Raw genomic sequence first — 21,422 nt, forward strand, 5'->3', positions numbered from 1 at the left:
GGACACCGATGACCCAGGTTTGAAACCCCGAGGTCACTGGCTTGAGGCCTAAGGTCGCTGGCTTGAAGCCCAAGATGGAACCTAATGGGACCTCTGCTTTTTCCTACTTGTCAGACTGAGATGGTGTCGATGGCAGTGAGAGGAAGGCATAAAAGTAATTAAGAATTTTTGAATTATTTATTGCCTTTTTTTTTTGAGAGAGAAACATTGATTTGTTGTTCCACTTATTTATGCATTCAGTGATTGATTCTTGTATGTGCCCTGACTGGGGATCAAACCTGCGACCCTGGTGTATTGGGATGACGCTCTAACCAACTGAGCTACCTGGTCAGGGCTAAAATCTTTCAATCAGAGGAATTTATTTAATAATAAAAATGCTGCCAAGTGCTTTGATGTTATAGTACCAAGAAATTGCAGTCCTTCCTCAGTGCTGGAGATAGCTGGTCAGTTTCCATCCAGTCAGTAGATGAAAACAGAAAGTGCAGCCAGGTAGACTGACACACTGGGGACCAGGCCCCTTCCCCTTCCCTTTTTTTTTTTAAACGCTTTTTTTCTTTTATATTTTTTTAAGATTTTATTTCTTTATTTTAGAGAGGAGAGAGAGAGAGAGAAGGGGGGAGGAGCAAGAAACATCAACCCCCATATGTCACTGGCTTGAGGAAGGGGTCACTCACTCACTCTGCAGTAGCCCCCAGGTCAAGGCACATATGAGAAAGCAATCAATGAATAGCTAAGGTGTCGCAATGAAGAATTGATGCTTCTCGTTTCTCTCCTTTCCTGTCTGTCTGTACCTATCTGTCCCTCTGTCACAAAAAAAAAAAAAATCTTAAAAGGAAATAGAAAACATAGGCAGACCAAAACGATTTGATTTCTGGAATATTTAAAAAAAACTGGACATGGTAAAGCTGTTAATTCTTCCCCAGTTAATATATATTTTCAGTACAGTTTTAGTCAAAATTCCAAGAGGACTTGTTTTTGGTAGAATTAGACAAACTCTTAGATAAAGATCTAAAACAATTCTGGAAAGGAATAAAGTGTGGGTACTTGTCCTCCTATCCATAAAGAATGATTCTAAAACTATAGAAAAATTTTAAATGTGCTATTGGCCCATAGATAAATCATTTAGTAGGATAGATTAGAGAGCCCCAAAACAGAATAAGCATATATATATTTATACCTGGTATATAACAGACATTAATTTAAACCAGTGGTAAAGGGTGGACTTTTCAATAAATTGTATTAGGTTTGGCTTTTTATAGAGAGAAAATTAATATTAGATCTGTATTTCATACCCTCTTGTTTAATTTTTGTTGATTTATTTCTTTCTCTTCTCTTTCTCTACACAATCCTATCTCCCTCCATAAAAGCATCAAATCTAATTTGGTTAATGGGTATTTTTTTTTTACTGTATTGGGTGTATATAGCCTATGGTATATATTTAAAATGTATGTAAATGGCATTATTTATATAAATGGTATTATGTATCTCTGTTTCATATTTATTTAGTAGTCACTGTCCTTAATATCATGCATGTTGCTTTGTATATATCTAATGTTGCTTCTAACTGCTGCACAGTGTTCCTTGGTAGACGTCCACATTTTACCTTTCTACTTGCCTAGTAATGGATACCCATCACTCCTTTCTTGTGTCAGCTATTGCTGCATAACAAAGCACCCATAATTTATTGGCTTGTGAAACCAGATCCAGTTATTGTTTCTCCCAAGCCTATGGCTTAGCTCTATGGTTCTACTGAAATGGACTGGGATTACTGCCCTATTTGTTTTTATTTGTGGATCAGCTGGGAACTTACTGATCTAGGAGGACCTTGGCTCGGACAAGTTAGTCTTCCTTCTCTCTTCTTTCAGTCTTCATATTTCTTTTTCATTCCTTACGATATTGGACAGGAACATCAAGTGAAGGAATAGTTATACCAAACAGCATCCCTGTTTTGTTCCTGATCTTGAAGGAAATGTATCTGAAATTTGAATGCGAAGTGTCATGTTTGTTGTAGATTTTACTATATAACCTATATCAAGTTAAGGAATTCCCATCTATTCCTTTGGTTTTCTTTTTGTGGTAGTCACACATATAAATATGGAGTCCTAACAGATGCGTTTTTGGCATTCTTTGATAAGCCATGATTTTTCTCCTTTATGAATATCATATAATTGACAGATTTTCAGACATCGAACTTTCCTTGCATTTGTGAATACATGTTCATCATTTTGTATTGGTTATCTTCAGATTAAGGGCTTTTCATCAGTGATAATGGAACTATAATTTTTTTTTGTATTGTCTTTATCTGGAATCAAGATTACACTGGGCTCCTAAATAATCCAGGTTGCTTTCACTTATTTTTCTCTTCTATTTTCTGCAACAATTTCTATAAGATAAGAATTAATTTTACAATTTGCAAGAATTTGCCAAGGGACATTTAAGGGATTTCATTTTGTGGAGAGAAGGTTTTAGACTACATTTTAATTTTTTTCCTACTTACTATTCTATTCAATCTTTTTCTTTATACAATTTATACAGTTTCTTGATACAGTTGATCTAGATTTTAGTTATTAGATTATAATTCTCACAATACTGATTTAATATTTTTTATATTGTATCTATAGTTATTTTACTCCCTTTTGTTTCATATTACATTTACATCTTCTTTTCTTGATAACTTTTGCCAAGGTGCATCTAGGTATTTTATTAATCTTTTCAAAATCATCTTTGGTTTTGTGAATCTTGTTTTTTAAAGTTATATTTCTTTATTTCACTTTTCCTGCTCTTCATTATTTCCTTCCTTCTTGTTTCTTTGTGTTTGTTCTGTTCATTTTCCCATCTTTGTGAATTTAATGTGCTTTGCTTATTTACTTTTTAAACTTTGAATTTCCTGACCTCTAGTATTATTTTAGCTATGTCACACATAGTTGGGCATGTTGTGTTTTTATTGCAATTAAGCTCCAAATATTTAATTACTTTGATTTCCTTTTATATTCCAAAAACTACTTAACATACACTGTAAAGGAAAACACCTATTAATTAAACTATATCAAAATTTAAAATTTTTATAGGACAAAGGATATAGACCAACCAAATTAAAAGCCAGACAGCAGACTGGCAGAAGATATTTGCTACTTATATCTGAATTATTATCTAGAATATGTTAATATTCCACAGGTCAGTAAGACAAAAGATGTCATAGGAAAATGACAAAGGATATGAATAAGCAATTTAGATTGCTTCTCATATTGCTTTGACAAGAGGAATGCTCAAACTGAGCTCATGACCCCTTGCTCAAGCCAGTGACCTTTGGCTCAAGCCAGAGACCTTGGGCTTTTGAACCTGGGACCCCAGCATCCCAGGTCAATGCTTTATCCACTGCGCCACCACTGGTCAGGCTATAGGGGAAATTTTAATAGCCAATAAGTATGTGGGGAAAAAAAATCTATCCTTAGTACTTATTAAGCATATGCAAATTAATACGAGTCACCCAACAGATGGCAAAAATTTTAAAAGTCTTATATTTTTTATTGGTAAGAATGTGAGAAAAATGGGAACTCTCACACATCATTGGTGAGATTTTAGACTTACACATATACTTTGGAGAGAGTAACATAAAATTAAAAATGCATTCTTTGAACTAAAAATTCTATTTACAGGTAAACTGTGGAGAGACTTTAACAACCATGCTTAAGAAAAAATAGATAAGATTTTTTTGCAGCATTGTTTATGAAAGTGAAAAATGGAAGCATGTACTGGAATACTTTGTAGCTTCTAAAAAGCATAGCTATATTTACTCATACCAACATGTACAGAATATAAATCTTGAATGAGAAAAGTAAATTTTAGAATAGCATATATAGTATAATGTCATTTATGTACCCAGAGTGCAAGTAATACTATATATCATTCTGGGATACACACATACACAGCTACAAACATATATACACCCCAAAAACCTAAGTGTAAAATAAATATACTGGGAGAATAGATACAAAACTGATGTTAGTGGTATCTTTGAAGAGATGGAATGGTGAATAAGCACTGGAGGTAGTAGTCAAAGATGTTGTCTTCTCTTGTAATATGTTATTTCTTGGGAGAACCCATCCTAAAGCATAAATAATGAACAGTTGGTTCTGGGAATGTGACTATTTGTCATATTATTTTTTGTGATTTTATGCATGTTTTAAATCCCTCTCAAAAATTATATGAGTTTCTAAACTAGAAACACAGATCACTCATTTCTAGCCTGGGATGATAGCGATGTCATTGATAGAGGAAACAAAGGACATTTATAGATAAAAGACCTGTAGGTGTCAGTAGGTTTTCCAAGTAAAGATGCTTATCATACAACTGGAAATTAGAACCTAGAGCTAAAAAAGTAAGTCAGTCAAGCCTGGAGATGCTGATTTTTGAGACAGTACAGAAATAATTCTGAAAGCCTGGTAGTAGTGAATGGATACAAAATACCATGGATAGAACAGAGAATGAAAAGAGAAGGGGACCAAGTGTGACACTTTGGGAGAACAGTCACAATTAAGGGTTGTTTAAAAGTGGGTGAAATCAACTGAAAAGAAACAAAAAGGAATAAAAACAAAGCCTGAGAGTTTTTAAGTTTATTATGAAAATCAAATGATGGGAAGGATATAATTAACGGATGGTCAGTAATGCCATTTGTTTGGATAAGGTAGAGTCAGATGAAGACCAACAGGAGGTCACTGAGTCAGTGTTGACCTTTGAGGAATCTCTCAAGAGGTAGGGTACAGAAGCTATATTTCAAGGGTGGAGAAATTAGTTAATCTGAATATTCCTCTTGTAGATTTCTTTTTTAAGAGAGAGACAGACAGACAGGAAAGGAGAGAGATGAGAAGTATCAGCTCAGAGTTGTGGCACTTTAGTTATTCACTGATTGCTTTCTCATATGTGCCTTGACTGGGGTGGGGGGTTAAAGCTCCAGCTGAACCAGCAACCTTGGGCTCAAGCCAGCAATCTTGGGCTTCAAGCCAGAGACCTTTGGGTTCAAACCAGCAACCATGGGTTCATGTCTATGATCCCAGGCTCAAGCTGGTGACCCCGCGCCAAGCTGGTGAGCCCGTGCTCAAGCCAGTGACCTCGGGGTTTTGAACCTGGTCAGCATACCAGGTTGACTCTATCCACTGTGCAACCACCTGGTCAGGCAATCAAAATAGAATTTAATTTAGAGTTCTGGTATGTTTATTTAAAAACTCCACTGTAGCCCTGGCCGGTTGGCTCAGCAGAAGAGCGTCGGCCTAGCGTGCGGAGGACCCGGTTCGATTCCCAGCCAGGGCACACAGGAGAAGCGCCCATTTGCTTCTCCACCCCTCCGCCGCGCTTTCCTCTCTGTCTCTCTCTTCCCCTCCCGCAGCCAAGGCTCCATTGGAGCAAAGATGGCCCGGGCGCTGGGTATGGCTCTGTGGCCTCCGCCTCAGGCGCTAGAGTGGCTCTGGTCGCAACATGGCGACGCCCAGGATGGGCAGAGCATCGCCCCCTGGTGGGCAGAGCGTCGCCCCTGGTGGGCGTGCCGGGTGGATCCCGGTCGGGCACATGCGGGAGTCTGTCTGACTGTCTCTCCCTGTTTCCAGCTTCAGAAAAATGAAAAAAACAACAACAACAAACAAACAAACAAACTTCACTGTAAATTTTTTTCATAAATATGCTGAAAAAGAATCATGTATTTGCCCTTGTAAAGTTTCACAGGAATTGAAAAAAGATTTCCAGATACTGAATATTCTCTAATGATACTAAAGAACCCAAGCCCTTGAAATAAGTGTTCTGTTATTTAAAATATAGAGATGATTAACTATTTTAACTCACTTTGCAAGGTGCCATCCTCAGTGCCTGAGGCCAACTTGCTCTAATAGAGCCATGGCTGCAGGAGAAGAGAAGAGAAGAGAAGAGAGGAGAGAGAGAGAGAGAGAGAGAGAGAGAGAGAGAGAGAGAGAGAAGTGAGAGGGGGAGGGGTGGCAGATGGGCACTTCTCCTGTGTGCCCTGACTGGGAATGGAACTCAGGACTTGGACACGCCAGGCTGACGCTCTATTACTGAGCCAACAGGCCAGGGCTCCACACTATTCACTTCCTAAGATACACATCAAGAAGCAAAATGGTTGAAGTGAATGCTCCTTCTTGAGTCAGGCTTACCTGTCACATCCAGAAAAAAAATAAACTTTTGGCTTATATTATAAATACTTTGTTCCATTCTAAGTAAAGTACATGAAAAACCACTGATAGGAGTGGAAATTCAGATTTTAATTTTAATTTTAATTTCAGTGATCTAACAACTGAAAGCCAGCAGTTACACCTTTGTGTTCCTTATAATCTAAGACCTGGAAACTTAGATGCTGCCTATCAATGGATGATCTTTATTTTAAACTGACTAGAAATAAAAGATAAAAGCTATCAGTCATATACTTCCTTTTGTCCAATGGTGGCAAGTTTACCTAAAGCAGAAAAGAGGTCCTTGTTTTAAGGGGAGTTGTGCTTTGTAAATGGCCGGCACGTTCTTTTTTGGGAGGATGGAGTTAATGGTGGTAGGGCCAAGGGAAAGGGCCAAGAGAATAATGAATAGAAGGAATAAAAAGAAATAGTCATGGCTATATAAATTTATTATTAAGTTGCACTGAAATGTTGGCAAATACTTGTAAAATGATATTGCATTAATATTACCATCAGAAAAAAATTTCTTCTAGATTATCAGTGCAATTTATTCAATTCAGAATGTAAAAATTATGTTTTATTTTAAATTTGTAACTGCCAAATCTTGTTTGTGTTTATTCAGCAAATACTGAGCATTTACTGTGTAGGAGGCACTGTTGTACCTAAATTTTGTGTAAGAACGTTAGAGCAAGTTTTGTTTCCAACATTTTTTATATTGTGAACTTTTGAAGCCAGGGAAGCAGTTTTGTTTGTTTTTAAAGCAGCCTCATCGGAGTCACTTTATTGGTTTGATTTTGTGTTATAAATGTAGTCCTCGAATGGCAATCTGTCTTCCTTTTCAATATATTGTTTTAACATGAACTTTTTTTGTAATAAGGTTTCTATCAAAAAAGATTTTTAAAAGTAGGTGATGCTTTAAATGAATGTTTATTTGTTCCTAAATGGACCAAATAGAAATGAAAGGGTCCTTGAATTTCATGACTAGCAAATTGGGGAAGGATAATCTAATCTTCCAGAGGTTGGTGTCGTGTTCTGTTTACTAATAAATGCTTGTTTAGTGTGCATTTAACGGAGGAAAAAAGGACACAGTCGCTCTCTGAAAGTAGTTGGAAGCGCCTTACTTCCCAAGTACAGCTTTTAGAATATTTTGTGGGTATGAATTTTTTGGTTGGTATTCCTGTTTTGAAGTGTAGCCTTTTCCAGCGAACGGGTTATATGTTGCATAAGCTCTGAAACGGCCAAACCAAGTTAAATAGCCACCTTTATTTACAGCTGCGGGACTAGGTATTAGATCTTTTCCAGGAAGAAAATTTGACTAATGGCTCTTTTCCAGAGCGAGGACAATTGCAGACTTTTCTTCCGCAGGGCGTGAAATGCGCCCCTTCAGGCCGGGCGCCCCGCGCTGGTCCGGCCCCCGCGCGCGCAGCCTCAGGTGTCCGTGCCCCGCGGGCCGGGCCGCTGCCGGGCGGGCGTCCGGGACTTCCTGTCTGGGCGCGGGGCGGAAGGATCGCGTTGCCAGCCGAGGCGGCCCCGCCGCCGCCCCTGCCGTTAGGTGGTGGGGTTTCTCAGCCCGGCGGCGGGAGGCGGGCCGGCTTCGGCTTCCTGTCGGAGGACGCGCAAGGATCTCGGCGTCGGGGTGTGTGCGAGTGCGTGAGTGTGTGTCGGTCGCACGGCGTGTCTCCGGCCGTGGGGCCCGCCTCCTCCCCTGCCGCCGCTGCTCACGGTGTAAGTCAATGTGAAGCAGCAGCTCCAGCCCCGGGATAAACATGGCGACGTCTCTGCATGAGGGACCCACAAACCAGCTGGATCTGCTCATCCGGGCTGGTGAGGACAGGGGAACTTTTCTCCCGTGCATCGGCGCCGCGGGCGGGGGACGCACGGGGGGCGGGTGGCTCCCCGGCGGGGGCAGTGCCGGGGGCCGGTGTCCACCGCCGTCGCCGGGGCGGTGGGGTGCGGGGGGTAGTGAATGAAGTAATGGAGGCGACGAATCAGGAAGTGATCACCTTGGAGAGTAACCTGCCGCGAATCCGGCGTTGTCGCTGCGGGGCGGGCTGGGCGGCGGCGGCAGCTGCCGGGGCTCCGGGCCGCGGTGAAGTTGGGGACTCGGGGGCGGGCAAGTTGTGCGCTTCGCCCCAGTTGCCGAGGAACCAGGAAGTGAGTGCGGCTGTTGTCTGTCGGCGGCGCCTGCCACGCTGTCTGGCCCGGAGGCCGCCGCTGGCCGCGGCCGGGGGCGCTGGGCTCCGTGGGGACGCTCGCCACCCCCGCCCCGTTCTCCGCGGCCCCCGTCCGCAGACGCCCGGCTTCCGCGTGGACGAGGCGGCCCGGGGCCGCGGCCGGGAGACCGCTACCCGCCAAAAAAATGCCTGACCCTCCCTCCCGTCCCCGCCTCGGGCAGCCTGGGGAGTAACGGTTCTGGGCAGATCTCCGCGGAGACCGGGGCGCCGTGCCTCGCGGCGGCCTGCTCCCCGCCTGTAATGGGTGGCCGGGAACAAGTAGGTTTGTGCCCCTTCTCTCGTGGGCTGTTTTTTAGGGGTAGCAAGGGAAGGACACGGGATATCGCGTGTACCCCTGACCCGGGCGCTGGGGCGGCAGAGAGGAAGGTTTATTTTTGTAAACAGTGGGTGAAGGCGAAGCCATGGGGCGGCGGGAGGGAGTCTCGGCCCCATGGAAGTCTCAGCACGGAATTGCCCCCTTTCCCCCTCCCCCCCACACCTCCCACCATAGCGGAAGCGCCTCGGAGAGGACAGAGCGGCTCGGATTGACAGGCCTCGGGTTCCAATCTACTCGCCGAGATGTTCCAAATGAGAACGTTGATTTCTGGGGGCGGGACTTCGGGTTCTCGCCCGGCCAATGAAGATTGGGCGGGAGTGAAGCTGACAATGTACGCATGGAATTGGAGGGAAGAGGAGTGTAAACACGGAAGTAGCCGCGGGGGTGGGGGATGTGCAGCGCCACTGCTGCAGCGGAAGGGCACGGACTTAAGTTACATAGAAAAAGGAGCTTTACTTTATAGGCAGAGCAGCGAGGGGCCCCGGAATCGATGTGGCGGTGCTTGCAGCCTATTTACTTACTGGAATAATAAACATACATGTTCCTTTCCCCGGGTTCTGGTTCACATTGCCATCGATGGGAACTGGAAGATGGGAAATTTTCAAAGAGTAACTCTGTGAAAGATCTTGTCTTCTGTTTTCTATCCATTGTTTTTAGTAAGGAAACGTGAAATTAACTTTGGTTGATGAAACTGATTCTCTTCGATTGGAAGAAATCATGAACACCTGTATCACTAAATTTAACGGAAGACTAAGTTTAAATGAAGTCTGGAATGCTGTAACCATATGTATTGTAGAACATAACGAGTGACCAGCCTTTATTCTATAAAATGTAGTACTAAATGTTTTAAAGGTCCCAAAGAAAAATCACGGTTTTCCGAGTAGTAGTGATTAAAACACATTTGACAGTTATTTTCTGATCAGAGAAAGAAGAGGCAGAGTACTGGGAGAACTTTGTATATGCTCAGTCCGCTAATATAAATTAAGGGATAGAATCTTTGGCTTTATATGATTGATCGGGTGATATTTCTGTGAGTGATAAACATGTACATTTCAAGCACTGTTTCCCGTGGTGTTGAACAAACCGAGAGAACCTTAGAATAACCCCTGCAGTGAGAATTTTGAAAATTATTAAGGCTTAACTTTAATGATGGAAGGTATATTTTCATAAGCTTTTGGAATTATTAGTGAAACTGAATGTGACCTCTTCATATTTTGCTTGGAGTGGGTACGTACACAGTCTACAGTTTGAAAATACAAAAATTTTATCGCTTTGTTACGGTGTGTTTTTTTTTAATTGCCCATTTCCAGCCCTCTTGCATTTCTTTAGAACATACAAACCTTACAGTCGAAGTTTGTTTTATATTAATGTCCTGTGAAGAATATGTTTTTCATAATCATTGTTTGCAGATTATTTCCTCAATCATGTTCATGTAATCTGAAGCTCTAAGTCCTATTTTAGAAGGGAATTTGAGATAGGTTTTGCTGATTTAACTAAAGTTTGTTAAGTGAGTTAAAGTTGAAGAGGAAAGAAAGGTGGCCAGAAAATGTGAGAGCCATGGATTTAAATTTTTATTGCTGCCAGTTTCCCATGATGGTGGGAGAGTACTTTGTAATGTTCGTATTTGTAAAATGGACAGAGTACCATTTTAAAATACCTATGCAGGAAGTTAATCAGGTGTTACACATAATTCTTCCTCAAAGATTTTACAGTCTAATTGAGGAAACAAATGAAGATCAATAATAATATGTAAGTAAATGTGTTAATATACAGTGATTGCTATAATGGACTGATGACTTGTGAAGAATGATACTAAAAAAATATAAGGAGGAGTAAGCTTTTAAGTTGAATATTGTTAGTGTAACTTTTTTTGTAAGCAAGTATGAAGCACATAATATTACCACTTGTTAATATGGGAAGGTACTAGAGAATATATTTTGCCTTTTTTCCTTCTTTAGAGGCTTAACTTTCAACTTTAGTTACCAACTTCAGCTTTAGTTATAAACATTTATGCTGTCAGAGGAGTTTGAATAAAGAACAAAGTAAATAAGCTGTTATTAAAAATCACTTTTAACATACAAAATATTTTTGTGAAGACTTGACATACTTTATAAAACTGTCACTGACAATATGATATTTGAGAAAGCGCCTTAACCTTTAAGACAGGAGATGATAAAAAAAACCATGCAAAAATTACCAGAAAAAATCATAAAAACCAAGTCAGGAAATGAGGGTCTACAATCTAGCTGTCACCAAACTCTCTGTACTAGTAACTTAACCTCTTTAAGGCTTCATCAGGATTAATTGGGTGATCTCTGATAACTTTTAAAGTTCTAAAATTTAAGTGGCTCAGAAATATTTAATGGAAGGTGAAGGCTTCTGTTTCTTTCATTTCTTTATATTATACCATGTGAATGAGTATGTCTGAGGTTATGTAATTGGGATGTTACTTTCTTTTAGCCAGTCTTGGTGCTAAATTAGAAGTTGAATATGACTATGGACTATGGTATAGTTTATTTAATAATTAGGCTCATTTCTAATTATATATATATATATATATAGCTTATAGGAAAAATGGGTGCCTATGGGAAAGAAAACGAACATTACTTAATATTAATGTGAAAGTTTTATGTACGTATTGTCTGGATTTTCTGGAAGGTTTTCAATTTAAAATAGTCTGCCTTCTTATTCTTAAATATACTTTCCTTGACTGTTTTCTTTGTTCTTTCTCTGAGAATTTGAGATTGAGATACAGTGTCCCCAGAAGCTTTGTTCTAATTTAAGGCAGTTATTAAATGGAGGGGAGGGACATTTTTTTCTGGGAATTTAGCCTTAGTATTTTCACTGACAAAACAAATGTATCTGGTTTGTCAGAGTTCATCATGAAATCTGAACTTGTAAATCATTTATAATTTACTACATATTGGGCTATCTAGTATAAATCTTGAAAAGAGCATCGATTTGGAAAAAGTTTAGCAGTATGTGGAAAGATGAAGCATGTATTGAAATAAAACTGAAAGAATAGCATCTTTTTAAAAAATTTACTTGAAAATATATTTAAGAAAATATTCTTCAGAATTCATTGTAGCATTAGTATTAAAACTTATATAAAAACTGAGTTAAAGAGTCTAACATTAGTGGGTCAATCAGGATAAGTCAACAAAAAATAATGTCCTCCAGGAACAAATTTGGTTAGTGGAGAGGGGCAGGCATGAGAGTGTTCTTGATAATTGTTTAAACTCCTTATATTATCTGTAGATTAAATGTTCAAAAGGATGCAAAGAAATATTTATGAAAAACTTTTTTTTTTTAAATCTTTTTTTTTTTTTGTATTTTTCTGAAGCTGGAAACGGGGAAAGACAGTCAGACAGACTCCCGCATGCGCCTGACCTACCGGGATCCACCCGGCACGCCCACCAGGGGGTGATGCTCTGCCCCTCCGGGGCGTCGCTCTGTTGCAACCAGAGCCACTCTAGCGCCTGGGGCAGAGGCCAAGAAGCCATCCCCAGTGCCCGGGCCATCTTTGCTCCAATGGAGCTTTGGCTGCGGGAGGGGAAGAGAGAGACAGAAAGGAAGGAGAGGGGGAGGGGTGGAGAAGCAGATGGGCTCTTCTGTGTGCCCTGGCCGGAAATCGAACCTGGGACTTCTGCACGCCAGGCCGACGCTCTACCACTGAGCTAACCGGCCAGGGCCTATGAAAAACTTTTTAAAGATCCTTTATGTGTCAGTGGACAAAATACTGTTGTGCTTATGGAAATGGAATCATTTTTCATTTATATGTTGATGTTTATGTTTAGAAGCTAAAACTTACAGAAACAGGAGGGTAGACATGGGTGTTTATTAATTATATCTGATAAAGAATTATAGCTGCAGTTCTGAAAACTAAAATATCTGGTCTGGGGATTCTAGGAGTCTGCAGTCAAAATTGTTTTCATAATCTAAGACATTATTTACCTTTTCACTCACATATGTTCAGAGGAGTTTTCTGGAGGCTGCATGACTTGGTGTTACAACAGATTGAAAGAAGAAGCAAATATGAGAGTCCAACTATTCCACCATGTATTTAAAAGATTTTTAAAAATGTAAAACAAAGCTATGCACTGAATTTTCTTTTGTTTTAGAATGATTATTGTGCATAAAAATATTACTTATATTTATAAATATTGTGTTAAATGAGCTAAATATATTTTAAAGGTTTTTTTTCATTTAATTTTACATACATATATGTAGGACTGTTTATACAAACAAAATCTCTTTGGTCCTGAATAATTTGGGTCTGAAAGGACCTTTTACTAAAAAGTTTGAGAATAACTGAAACATACTGTTTTGTATAGTCAACACTTCTTAGTACTGTGGCCACTAGCCAGATGAGGCTATTGAATACCTGAAATGTGGCTGAGAAACTGAATTTTTAATTTAAATGTAAAAACGGAAGCAGTGGAAAACTTTGTCGATTACATGTTGAAATGACAATATCTTGAATATACTCGATTAAATGAAAGGTATTAATGTCATCGTGGCTACTGGAAATTTAAAAATTATATGTAGCTCATGCAATATTTTTATCAGGCAGCTCTACTTTAGGAAATAATTTTATTTTCTTTCCCTTTAAACCTTGTAACACAACTGTATTGATTAGCAAATCAGGAGAACAGGTAAAGATGGAGTGCCCCAGACTTTTCCCTTTTCCTTCTCTTCTTGATACTTATTTGTATTCTTCACTCACCTGTTATGTTACAGCCTTGGGGCATTAGAGGGTAAGTCAGGTGTGGTAGTTGAGGGATGACTTTGTAATGTTAGTTTAAGGTCTTGCTTGTAGGGGAATACCACCGTGACCCAATTAAGTGTTTTCTAATTTTTCTCCCATTGCTCTCTCGAACTAAATTCTATTAATATAAATTTTTGACTTTAAGAACATTGTTATAAACTATGTTCATTGCCAGCATTCTGCAAAGTTGAGAGGTATGCCTCTTGTCAGACTTAATTACCAAGTTTGGTATTTAGTAACAGCTGCTGAGTGAGTCTGGAATAGTCTGCGATACAAACACCAGTTGATTAGAAAGCTGGAAACAGAACAGGAACACTTATCAATAGCAAAGGAAGGCATGTGCACATTTAATGGCGTTATGATTAAAATTAAAAGGTTTTTATTGAATTTATTGGGTGACATTGGCTAACAGAATTATAGGTTTCAGGTGCACAACTCAACAACACTGTATCTGCACATTACATTGTGTGTTCACCACCCCAAGTCAGTCTCCCTCCATCACCATCTATCCCCAAAATTAAGAGTTTTGAAATTTATTTGATATATTTATTTATTCAAGGAGTGTTAACCAGCAATATCAACTACTAGTGTTAACTGAAAAGTATGTTAGATTACTTTTAGTGTCATTGTTTCTATTTTTAAAATGAGCTGCTTGTTATTTTCTCCCATATTTTTCATACACGGGTGTTAGAAAGACACCAGTAAATCAGGTTTTAAGTAAGAAAAAAGGAATTTTCAGCCTGTGCTTACAGTTTGCTTACTTTGATTGCACAACACTGTTAAAGTTCATTTTTATCCTAAGAGCTGTGTAAAATTTTTAGTTTAAATTGTGTTTGAGTTATTGATCGAAACAAACTAGTATTAAAAAGTTCTTAAAAATTACAGATATTTGAAGAGGAGAGGTATTTATTTGATTAATCTTTATTTTTTAATTTATTGCGTTGACATGATTTCAAGTGTTCCTCTCAGTATCACACCCTCTACACCCCGCATCTTGCCTCCCCTTGCCCCATGCAAAGTCTTCTCTTCCCCCATTTCTCCCCTTTTGCCCTCTCTACTCCTGGTGGCCCCCCTCCCCCTAGCTGTTGCTACCGTGTTGCCTGTATATATATGTTATGTATACATGTTTTTGGCTATTCCCTTCACCTTTGATCCAGTCTCCTCTTCCCCCTTCCCTTCGACAGCTGTCCATCTGTTCCCTGTGACCATGGCTCTGTTTCTGTTTTGTAAGAGGAGAGATATTTTTAAATTTTCTATTATCAAAAATGACTTGTCAACCTATGTCAGTAGAAGAGATAGTGCTCACTTTTACAAAATGGGTGAAATATTCTTGGGAACTATATCATGGGTTCATTATTGTAAATTGACCTAAGTATGAGTTCTTCAGTGTTCATTTTTTAAAATGTGTTTAGGGTTATTTTAATAAATAAAAATGACAAAAGATAAAGTCAGCATAAAAAAAAATCAGTGCTTTTCTTAAACTGTTTACAGAGTAACTAGATAAATTTTGTACTTTTATTTAGTTTTGAAATATTTTATTTTCATTTCTGAACTATTAGTATAAGCTTCACAAGGCCAGGGATCTAGTCACGCTTGTATCTCGTTTATAGCATAGGGTCTGGCACCATTGGTTGAATGTACAGAGTATTAAATCTTCTGATTGAAATGTCATAGAAAATGTATGCCCTTTCTAAATCCTCATCCTAAATTTAAAATATGAATAAGTTGGCCCTGGCCGGTTGGCTCAGCGGTAGAGCGTAGGCCTGGTGTGCGGGGGACCAGGGTTCGGTTCCCGGCCAGGGCACATAGGAGAAGCGCCCATTTGCTTCTCCACCCCCCCTCCTTCCTCTCTGTCTTTTCCCCTCCCGCAGCCAAGGCTCCATTGCCGCAAAGCTGGCCCGGGCACTGGGGTTGGCTCCTTGGCCTCTGCCCCAGGCGCTAGAGTGGCTCTGGTCGAGGCAGAGCGACGCCCCCTGGTGGGCAGAGCCTCACGCCTGGTGGGCGTGCCGGGTGGATCCTGGTCGGGCGCATGCGGGAGTCTGTCTGACTGTCTCTCCCCGTTTCCAGCTTCAGAAAAATACAAAAAAATAAATAAAATAAAATATGAATAAGTAAATTTTCTTACTAATCTTGTACACATTTTGTTTTAATCTGTAAATATAAAGTATTTCTGGGAAATAATGTAATAAATAATACCTTGATGTCAGATATGAGCAAAGTAATTTCTACTGACATAACTAATATGAAATTATGGCAGCATAATTGTTAAGGAAATACTATTTTATTTTATAACTTAAAAAGCTGGTAAAATTCTATTGCTGTATTATTATCAAATACTTGAAGCTCTGATTTTAATACTGTAGTTTTTGCAGTGTGTCTTAATACAATTACATAAGGAATTAGTTTACCCAGGATGGTTTATTATTAGCACCTAAGACAACAGCTAAATTGCAACACAAGCAGACTTTAAAGGGTATGAAGTTCCTAGTATAAATTTTAAAAACATGAAGATTTGCTCACCCAGGTTCTTTAGTGTATGTGGGTATTATAGGGAGGTACTTTGAAAAAAAAAAAACTGCATGAGAATTGTAATATCTTTTGTACTTACTAATACTGAGTTTCCTAAGGTTGAGCTAGAAGGACTGATTGAATCCTTTGCTTCAGTGAAGCTGCAGATAAGAGTAAGCAGGGTCACCTAAAGATAGATTTAGTTAGAGGGTTGGCTGCCTCTCTGGGACCGTTTAGCTTTGAGCAGATTTCCATAAATGGAAAGAGCAACTGGAGATCCAGTACCTTGGTTGAGAGTGTGGATGATGTGCAACAGGTGGTGAAACAGTCACTGGATTTTTTTTATAAATGCTCTCCAAATGACTGGTGTTTAAGGCTGAGCCTTTAGCCTTTGGGGAATTTTGAGATGAAGTGAAATCCCCCCCCCCCCAATTAAATGTTTCCTGGATACAGTTTTTAAAAGATTCATATCTTTAGTATGTAGAACTTGTGAATTTGTAATATGGTTTTATGGAATTTGTATAAATATTTTCTTTTAATTCCTTTAGAAGAAGACATCCTGAGGAAAATCTCTCAAATTAGGAACTGTTACATATTCGTGTTTCAGAACCTTTTACCAAGTAAAACACTCAGTATTTTAAGTCAGGATGTAAAATTAATATTTCATTAAGATAATAAATTTGTGCTTGAAATTGCCTGTTTAATGTCAGTGGATTGTTCTTAACTTCAATACATAAAGGACATACTTGCATGCCCAGTATATGAAAAGTCCACGTTAGGAACTATAACAGATAAAAAGATGAATTAATATAGTTCCTCTGGTCTCAAAGAGTTTATAATCTTATAGGAGTGATAAGAAATGAACACTGTTTATTGAATTCTTATCTATGTGTCTGTTTTTGTGGGAGTCACCTCTCTTAATTCTCACGATTATATGAGGCAAGGAATACTCCTGTAGGATACCCAGCTTTCCAAGAAATTAAATTGTTGACTTAGGCCTAGGATAACAGAAATTATAAATGGCAGAGACTAAACCCAAGCTTTTGGGCCTCCAAGCCCAAACCATTGCTGTGTATTTTATTGCTTCACAAATGATTTAATCAGCAAAGCATAAAAGTAAGTGCTAGGAGAGAATTACAAAAGGTGTTCAAGTTAGAAAAGGCTTCATGGGAAAAAATAAAAATAAAAAAATTCTTAAAAAAATATTTCATTGGTAAAACCAGCAAAGTCTAGTGAGGTCCTGAAGGAGAGAGAGCAAGGTTATTGTGAAGAAAATTCCCAAGTGCTCTGGTGCTGCAGCTACTGCACTCACCCAGGAGGCTCTGTAGGAACTGAACTCACTAGAAATCCATGTTGCTGACTGATTCTGATACATACTACCCTGATTTTAGTAACAGTATATCAATATAGGTAATTGGCCTTAATTAGACTGTTAATACACAATTATCCTTTTTCTCCCTGGGTTGATTTTGGTCTCAAATTAATACAGGTTTAAAATTTCAGGGATTTTTCTTCGTTTTATTTTAGATAAGATCAGGAATTTCTCAGTAATTTCTAGTTATTCTCAAAAGTTGCTTTATAATCAACGTTCACTTGACAAAATGACAGTACTAGATTGTTTTGGTCTTTAAAGTGTTTCTGTACGTAATTTATATAGACTAATTTGAACCAGTGACTTAAGAGTTATACACATGAGAGTTAATTTATATTTGTCTTCTACAGCAATGTGTTTTAATTTAGTAATGTGTTCAGTGCATTTTTAATTGAGTAGGACTTGTTTTCCTCTCAGTGGAAGCGTCAGTTCACAGCAGCAATGTACACTGTACAGATAAGACCATTGAGGCTGCCGAAGCCCTGCTTCATATGGAGTCTCCTACCTGCCTGAGGGATTCAAGAAGTCCTGGTATGTGAACTACCTTTTTTATATTAAACGTGTCACATCACTTCATGTATCTAGAAGGACATTTTTTTTTTAAATATAAGGAGATTGTTGGTGTTATCAGGATCTTTTATACATAAATACCTGTGACAGCAGTAATCGATCTTTATTTGTCAGAGTTCCCAAGTCTTAAATACTTAGTTTGCATAAGAAATAAACGTCCACCATAGACAGACAGGTGTTTATTAAGTTGTTACTTATACTATCATGCCTGATTTCCTTAATAACTTATAAATTTATAAATCTTGTACAGTAGTTACTAAGCAAATGGCAGGTGGGGGCGGATACCTCCTATGACCACATTCAGTTTATTACTCAGTGTTAAATAGGCAGTGACTCCAGGGAACTGTCCCTGTGGAGACAAGGGCTCCTCCACTGTTTCCTTATACTCCTTTCAGACTCTGAGTTTCCTTTTCTTTTTTGGTCTCTTTATTTTTTTATTCCTTATTTTTGAAGGAGATTGATGAGAAGCATCAACTTGTAGTTGTGTCACTTTAGTTGTTCATTTATTGCTTCTCCATGTGCCTTGATGGGGCGGGGAGGGGGGGGCTCTAGCTCAGCCAGTGACGCCTTGCTCAAGCCAGTGACCTTAGAATCATGTTGATAATCCTGTGCTTAAGGCAGCAACCTTAGGGTTTCGAACCTGGGACCTCAGTGTCCCAGGTCAATGCTCGTGCCAACCACCAGTCAGTCCCCCCATTTTTTCTTGAGGACAGCCTTTGAGAGTAATGTTCTAATTTTTATTTGTACTGGTTTTAATATTCAGGTATTAATTTAATTTGACTTGATACAGTAAGTTTGGACCATCTTCTTGTAGGTTTTTTACAATAAATATTAACAGCACCTAGACTTTTAAAGTGGAATAGGAATCCTATGTATTCACAGATAGAAGAAAATTAGAACATGTTGGTTAATGTGTTAGTCCACGAGAGTATGTATTAGCTGTCTCTTAATTGAAATAGAAATGACATATCCTGATTATGCACATTGGAAGGAAGCCAGAACAACATTATTGTATGTAGTAGAGTACCAAATAGCAGTCTGTATGTGTTGTTTTAGTGACCAAAATTCAGGACTGTTCCATTAAATAAAGTTTTAAATCTTGAAAGATGACATTCATTAGGCTGCAACGAGCAGATTTTTTCTTTTCTTCATTATTTTAAAATAAATTGGAAGTGCTTGTCACTGAAATCACATTTCTTAGATATTTTAAATTTTGTACTATGTGTAGGAATTACCCAGTTAGAGAATATGGATGGATATATGGAAGGAAAGTAATGATTAAAGAACTCATTTTAGCCTGACCAGGTGGTGGCGTAGTCGATGGAGCGTTGGACTGGGATGCAGAGGACCCAGGTTTGAAGCCCAAGGTTGCCAGGTTGAGTGCGGGCTCATCCAGCTTGAGCATGGGCTTGCTGGCTTGAGCGTGGGATCATAGGCATGACCCTATGGTTGCTGGTTTGAGCCCAAAGGTTGCTGGCTCGAGCAAGGGGTCACTCACTCTGTTGTAGCCCTCCGGTCAAGAAACAGGAGAAAGCAATCAATAAATATCTGTCCTTCTCTCTCTGTCACACACAAAAAAACACCTCATTTTTTTTTCTTTTCTGAAGTTGGAAACGGGGAGGCAGTCAGACAGACTCCCGCATATACCTGAATGGGATCCACCCGGCATGCCCACCAGGGGGCGATGCTCTGCCCATCTGGGGCGTTGCTCTGTTGCAACCAGGGCCATTCTAGCGCCTGAGGCAGAGGCCATGGAGCCATCCTCAGCACCGGGGCCAACTTTGCTCCAGTGGAGCCTTGGCTGCAGGAGGAGAAGAGAGAGACAGAGAGGAAGGAGAGGGGGAGGGGTGGAGAAGCAGATGGGCGCTTCTCCTGTGTGCCCTGGCCGGGAATTGAACCTGGGACTTCTGCATGCCAGGCCGATGCTCTACCACTGAGCCAACTGGCCAGGGCAAAAACACCTCATTTTATTTTGAAATATTTTCCGAATTGTCAAAATAATGCAAAGTTTTGTACAATAAACTTGAAAATACAGGGTGGGAAAAAAGTAGGTTTGCAGTTGTAAGTACGCAAAACAGAGTTCCTTCTTGTATTATCATTTATTAACTATTATTTTCTTTCTTTTTTTTGTATATATATATATATATATATATATATTTTTTTTTTTTTTTGTATTTTTCTGAAGCTGGAAACGGGGAGAGACAGTCAGACAGACTCCTGCATGCGCCCGACTGGGATCCACCTGGCACGCCCACCAGGGGGCGACACTCTGCCCACCAGGGGGCGATGCTCTGCCCCTCCGGGGCGTCGCTCTGTTGCGACCAGAGCCACTCCAGCGCCTGGGGCAGAGGCCAAGGAGCCATCCCCAGCGCCCGAGCCATCTTTGCTCCAATGGAGCCTCGGCTGCGGGAGGGGAAGAGAGAGATGGAGACGGGGAGGGGTGGAGAAGCAGATGGGCGCTGCTTCTGTGAGCCCTGGCCGGGAATCGAACCCGGGATTTCTGCACGCCAGGCCGATGCTCTACCACTGAGCCAACCAGCCAGGGCCATTAACTATTATTTTCAATACAAACATCTATAAACCTACTTTTGCCCACCCATCAACAAATGAAGAACAGAGGGAACTACTCATTCCCCCCTTACGCAGAGGATTAACATTTCCTTCAAGTTGATTTTTCTTGCATTTATATTTTCTTACATACTTCAGATCATATTGCATATTCAGCAAATTAACTTCAAGCTTTTATCCTGCTTTGATGAATTAATAAACCTTCTACTGAATATTGAATTGTCCATGTTAAGAAGTATTAATGGGAGTGGGAAATTTTAATTTTTCAACTTTTTTTTTATAGTGGAAGTGTTTGTCCCTCCTTGTGTATCAACTCCAGAATTTATCCATGCTGCTATGAGGCCAGACGTCATTACAGAAACTGTAGTGGAGGTGTCAACCGAAGAATCGGAACCAATGGACACCTCGCCAATTCCCACGTCACCGGACAGCCAGGAACCAATGAGAAAGAAAAAAGGTAGAATATTTTTATAAATCTCTGGATAATCATGGGTGAAATTTTTTCTTGTATCATTTTTGCCATCTAGGGATGTAGGAAATGTGTACTCTAGATTTATGATTGATGTTATCTTAACTAGATATTCTCAAAGAACCAACAAATTGAGGTTTCTATTTTTTTTTTTTTTTTTTTTTTGTATTTTTCTGAAGCTGGAAACGGGGAGAGACAGTCAGACTCCCGCATGTGCCCGACTGGGATCCACCCGGCATGCCCACCAGGGGGCGACGCTCTGCCCACCTGGGGGCGACGCTCTGCCCCTCCGGGGCGTCGCTCTGTCGCGACCAGAGCCACTCCAGCGCCTGGGGCAGAGGCCAAGGAGCCATCCCCAGCGCCCGGGCCATCTTTGCTCCAATGGAGCCTCGGCTGCAGGAGGGGAAGAGAGAGACAGAGAGGAAGGAGAGGGGGAGGGGTGGA

At 39.9% G+C, this 21,422-nt stretch overlaps 1 protein-coding gene across 7 annotated transcripts in view; it reads left to right on the top strand.

Annotated features, from left to right (window-relative positions):
* ELF2 (E74 like ETS transcription factor 2) overlaps positions 1-21,422 on the top strand; it is a 100,326-nt gene that overhangs the window by 67,214 nt on the left and 11,690 nt on the right. For 3 of the 7 annotated variants that reach the window (XM_066233078.1, XM_066233097.1, XM_066233082.1), the window contains 2 exons: positions 17,789-17,902; positions 20,793-20,966. In XM_066233078.1, the coding sequence (XP_066089175.1) occupies positions 17,789-17,902; positions 20,793-20,966 (288 nt within the window). Of the gene's footprint in view, positions 1-7,605; positions 7,998-8,306; positions 8,328-17,788; positions 17,903-20,792; positions 20,967-21,422 lie in introns of those variants that run through there. The other 4 variants (XM_066233093.1, XM_066233090.1, XM_066233094.1 and 1 more) reach the window with 4 other exon arrangements.

The sequence above is a fragment of the Saccopteryx bilineata genome, chromosome 1 (genome assembly GCF_036850765.1).
Source record: "Saccopteryx bilineata isolate mSacBil1 chromosome 1, mSacBil1_pri_phased_curated, whole genome shotgun sequence".
NCBI classification, from domain to species: domain Eukaryota; kingdom Metazoa; phylum Chordata; class Mammalia; order Chiroptera; family Emballonuridae; genus Saccopteryx; species Saccopteryx bilineata.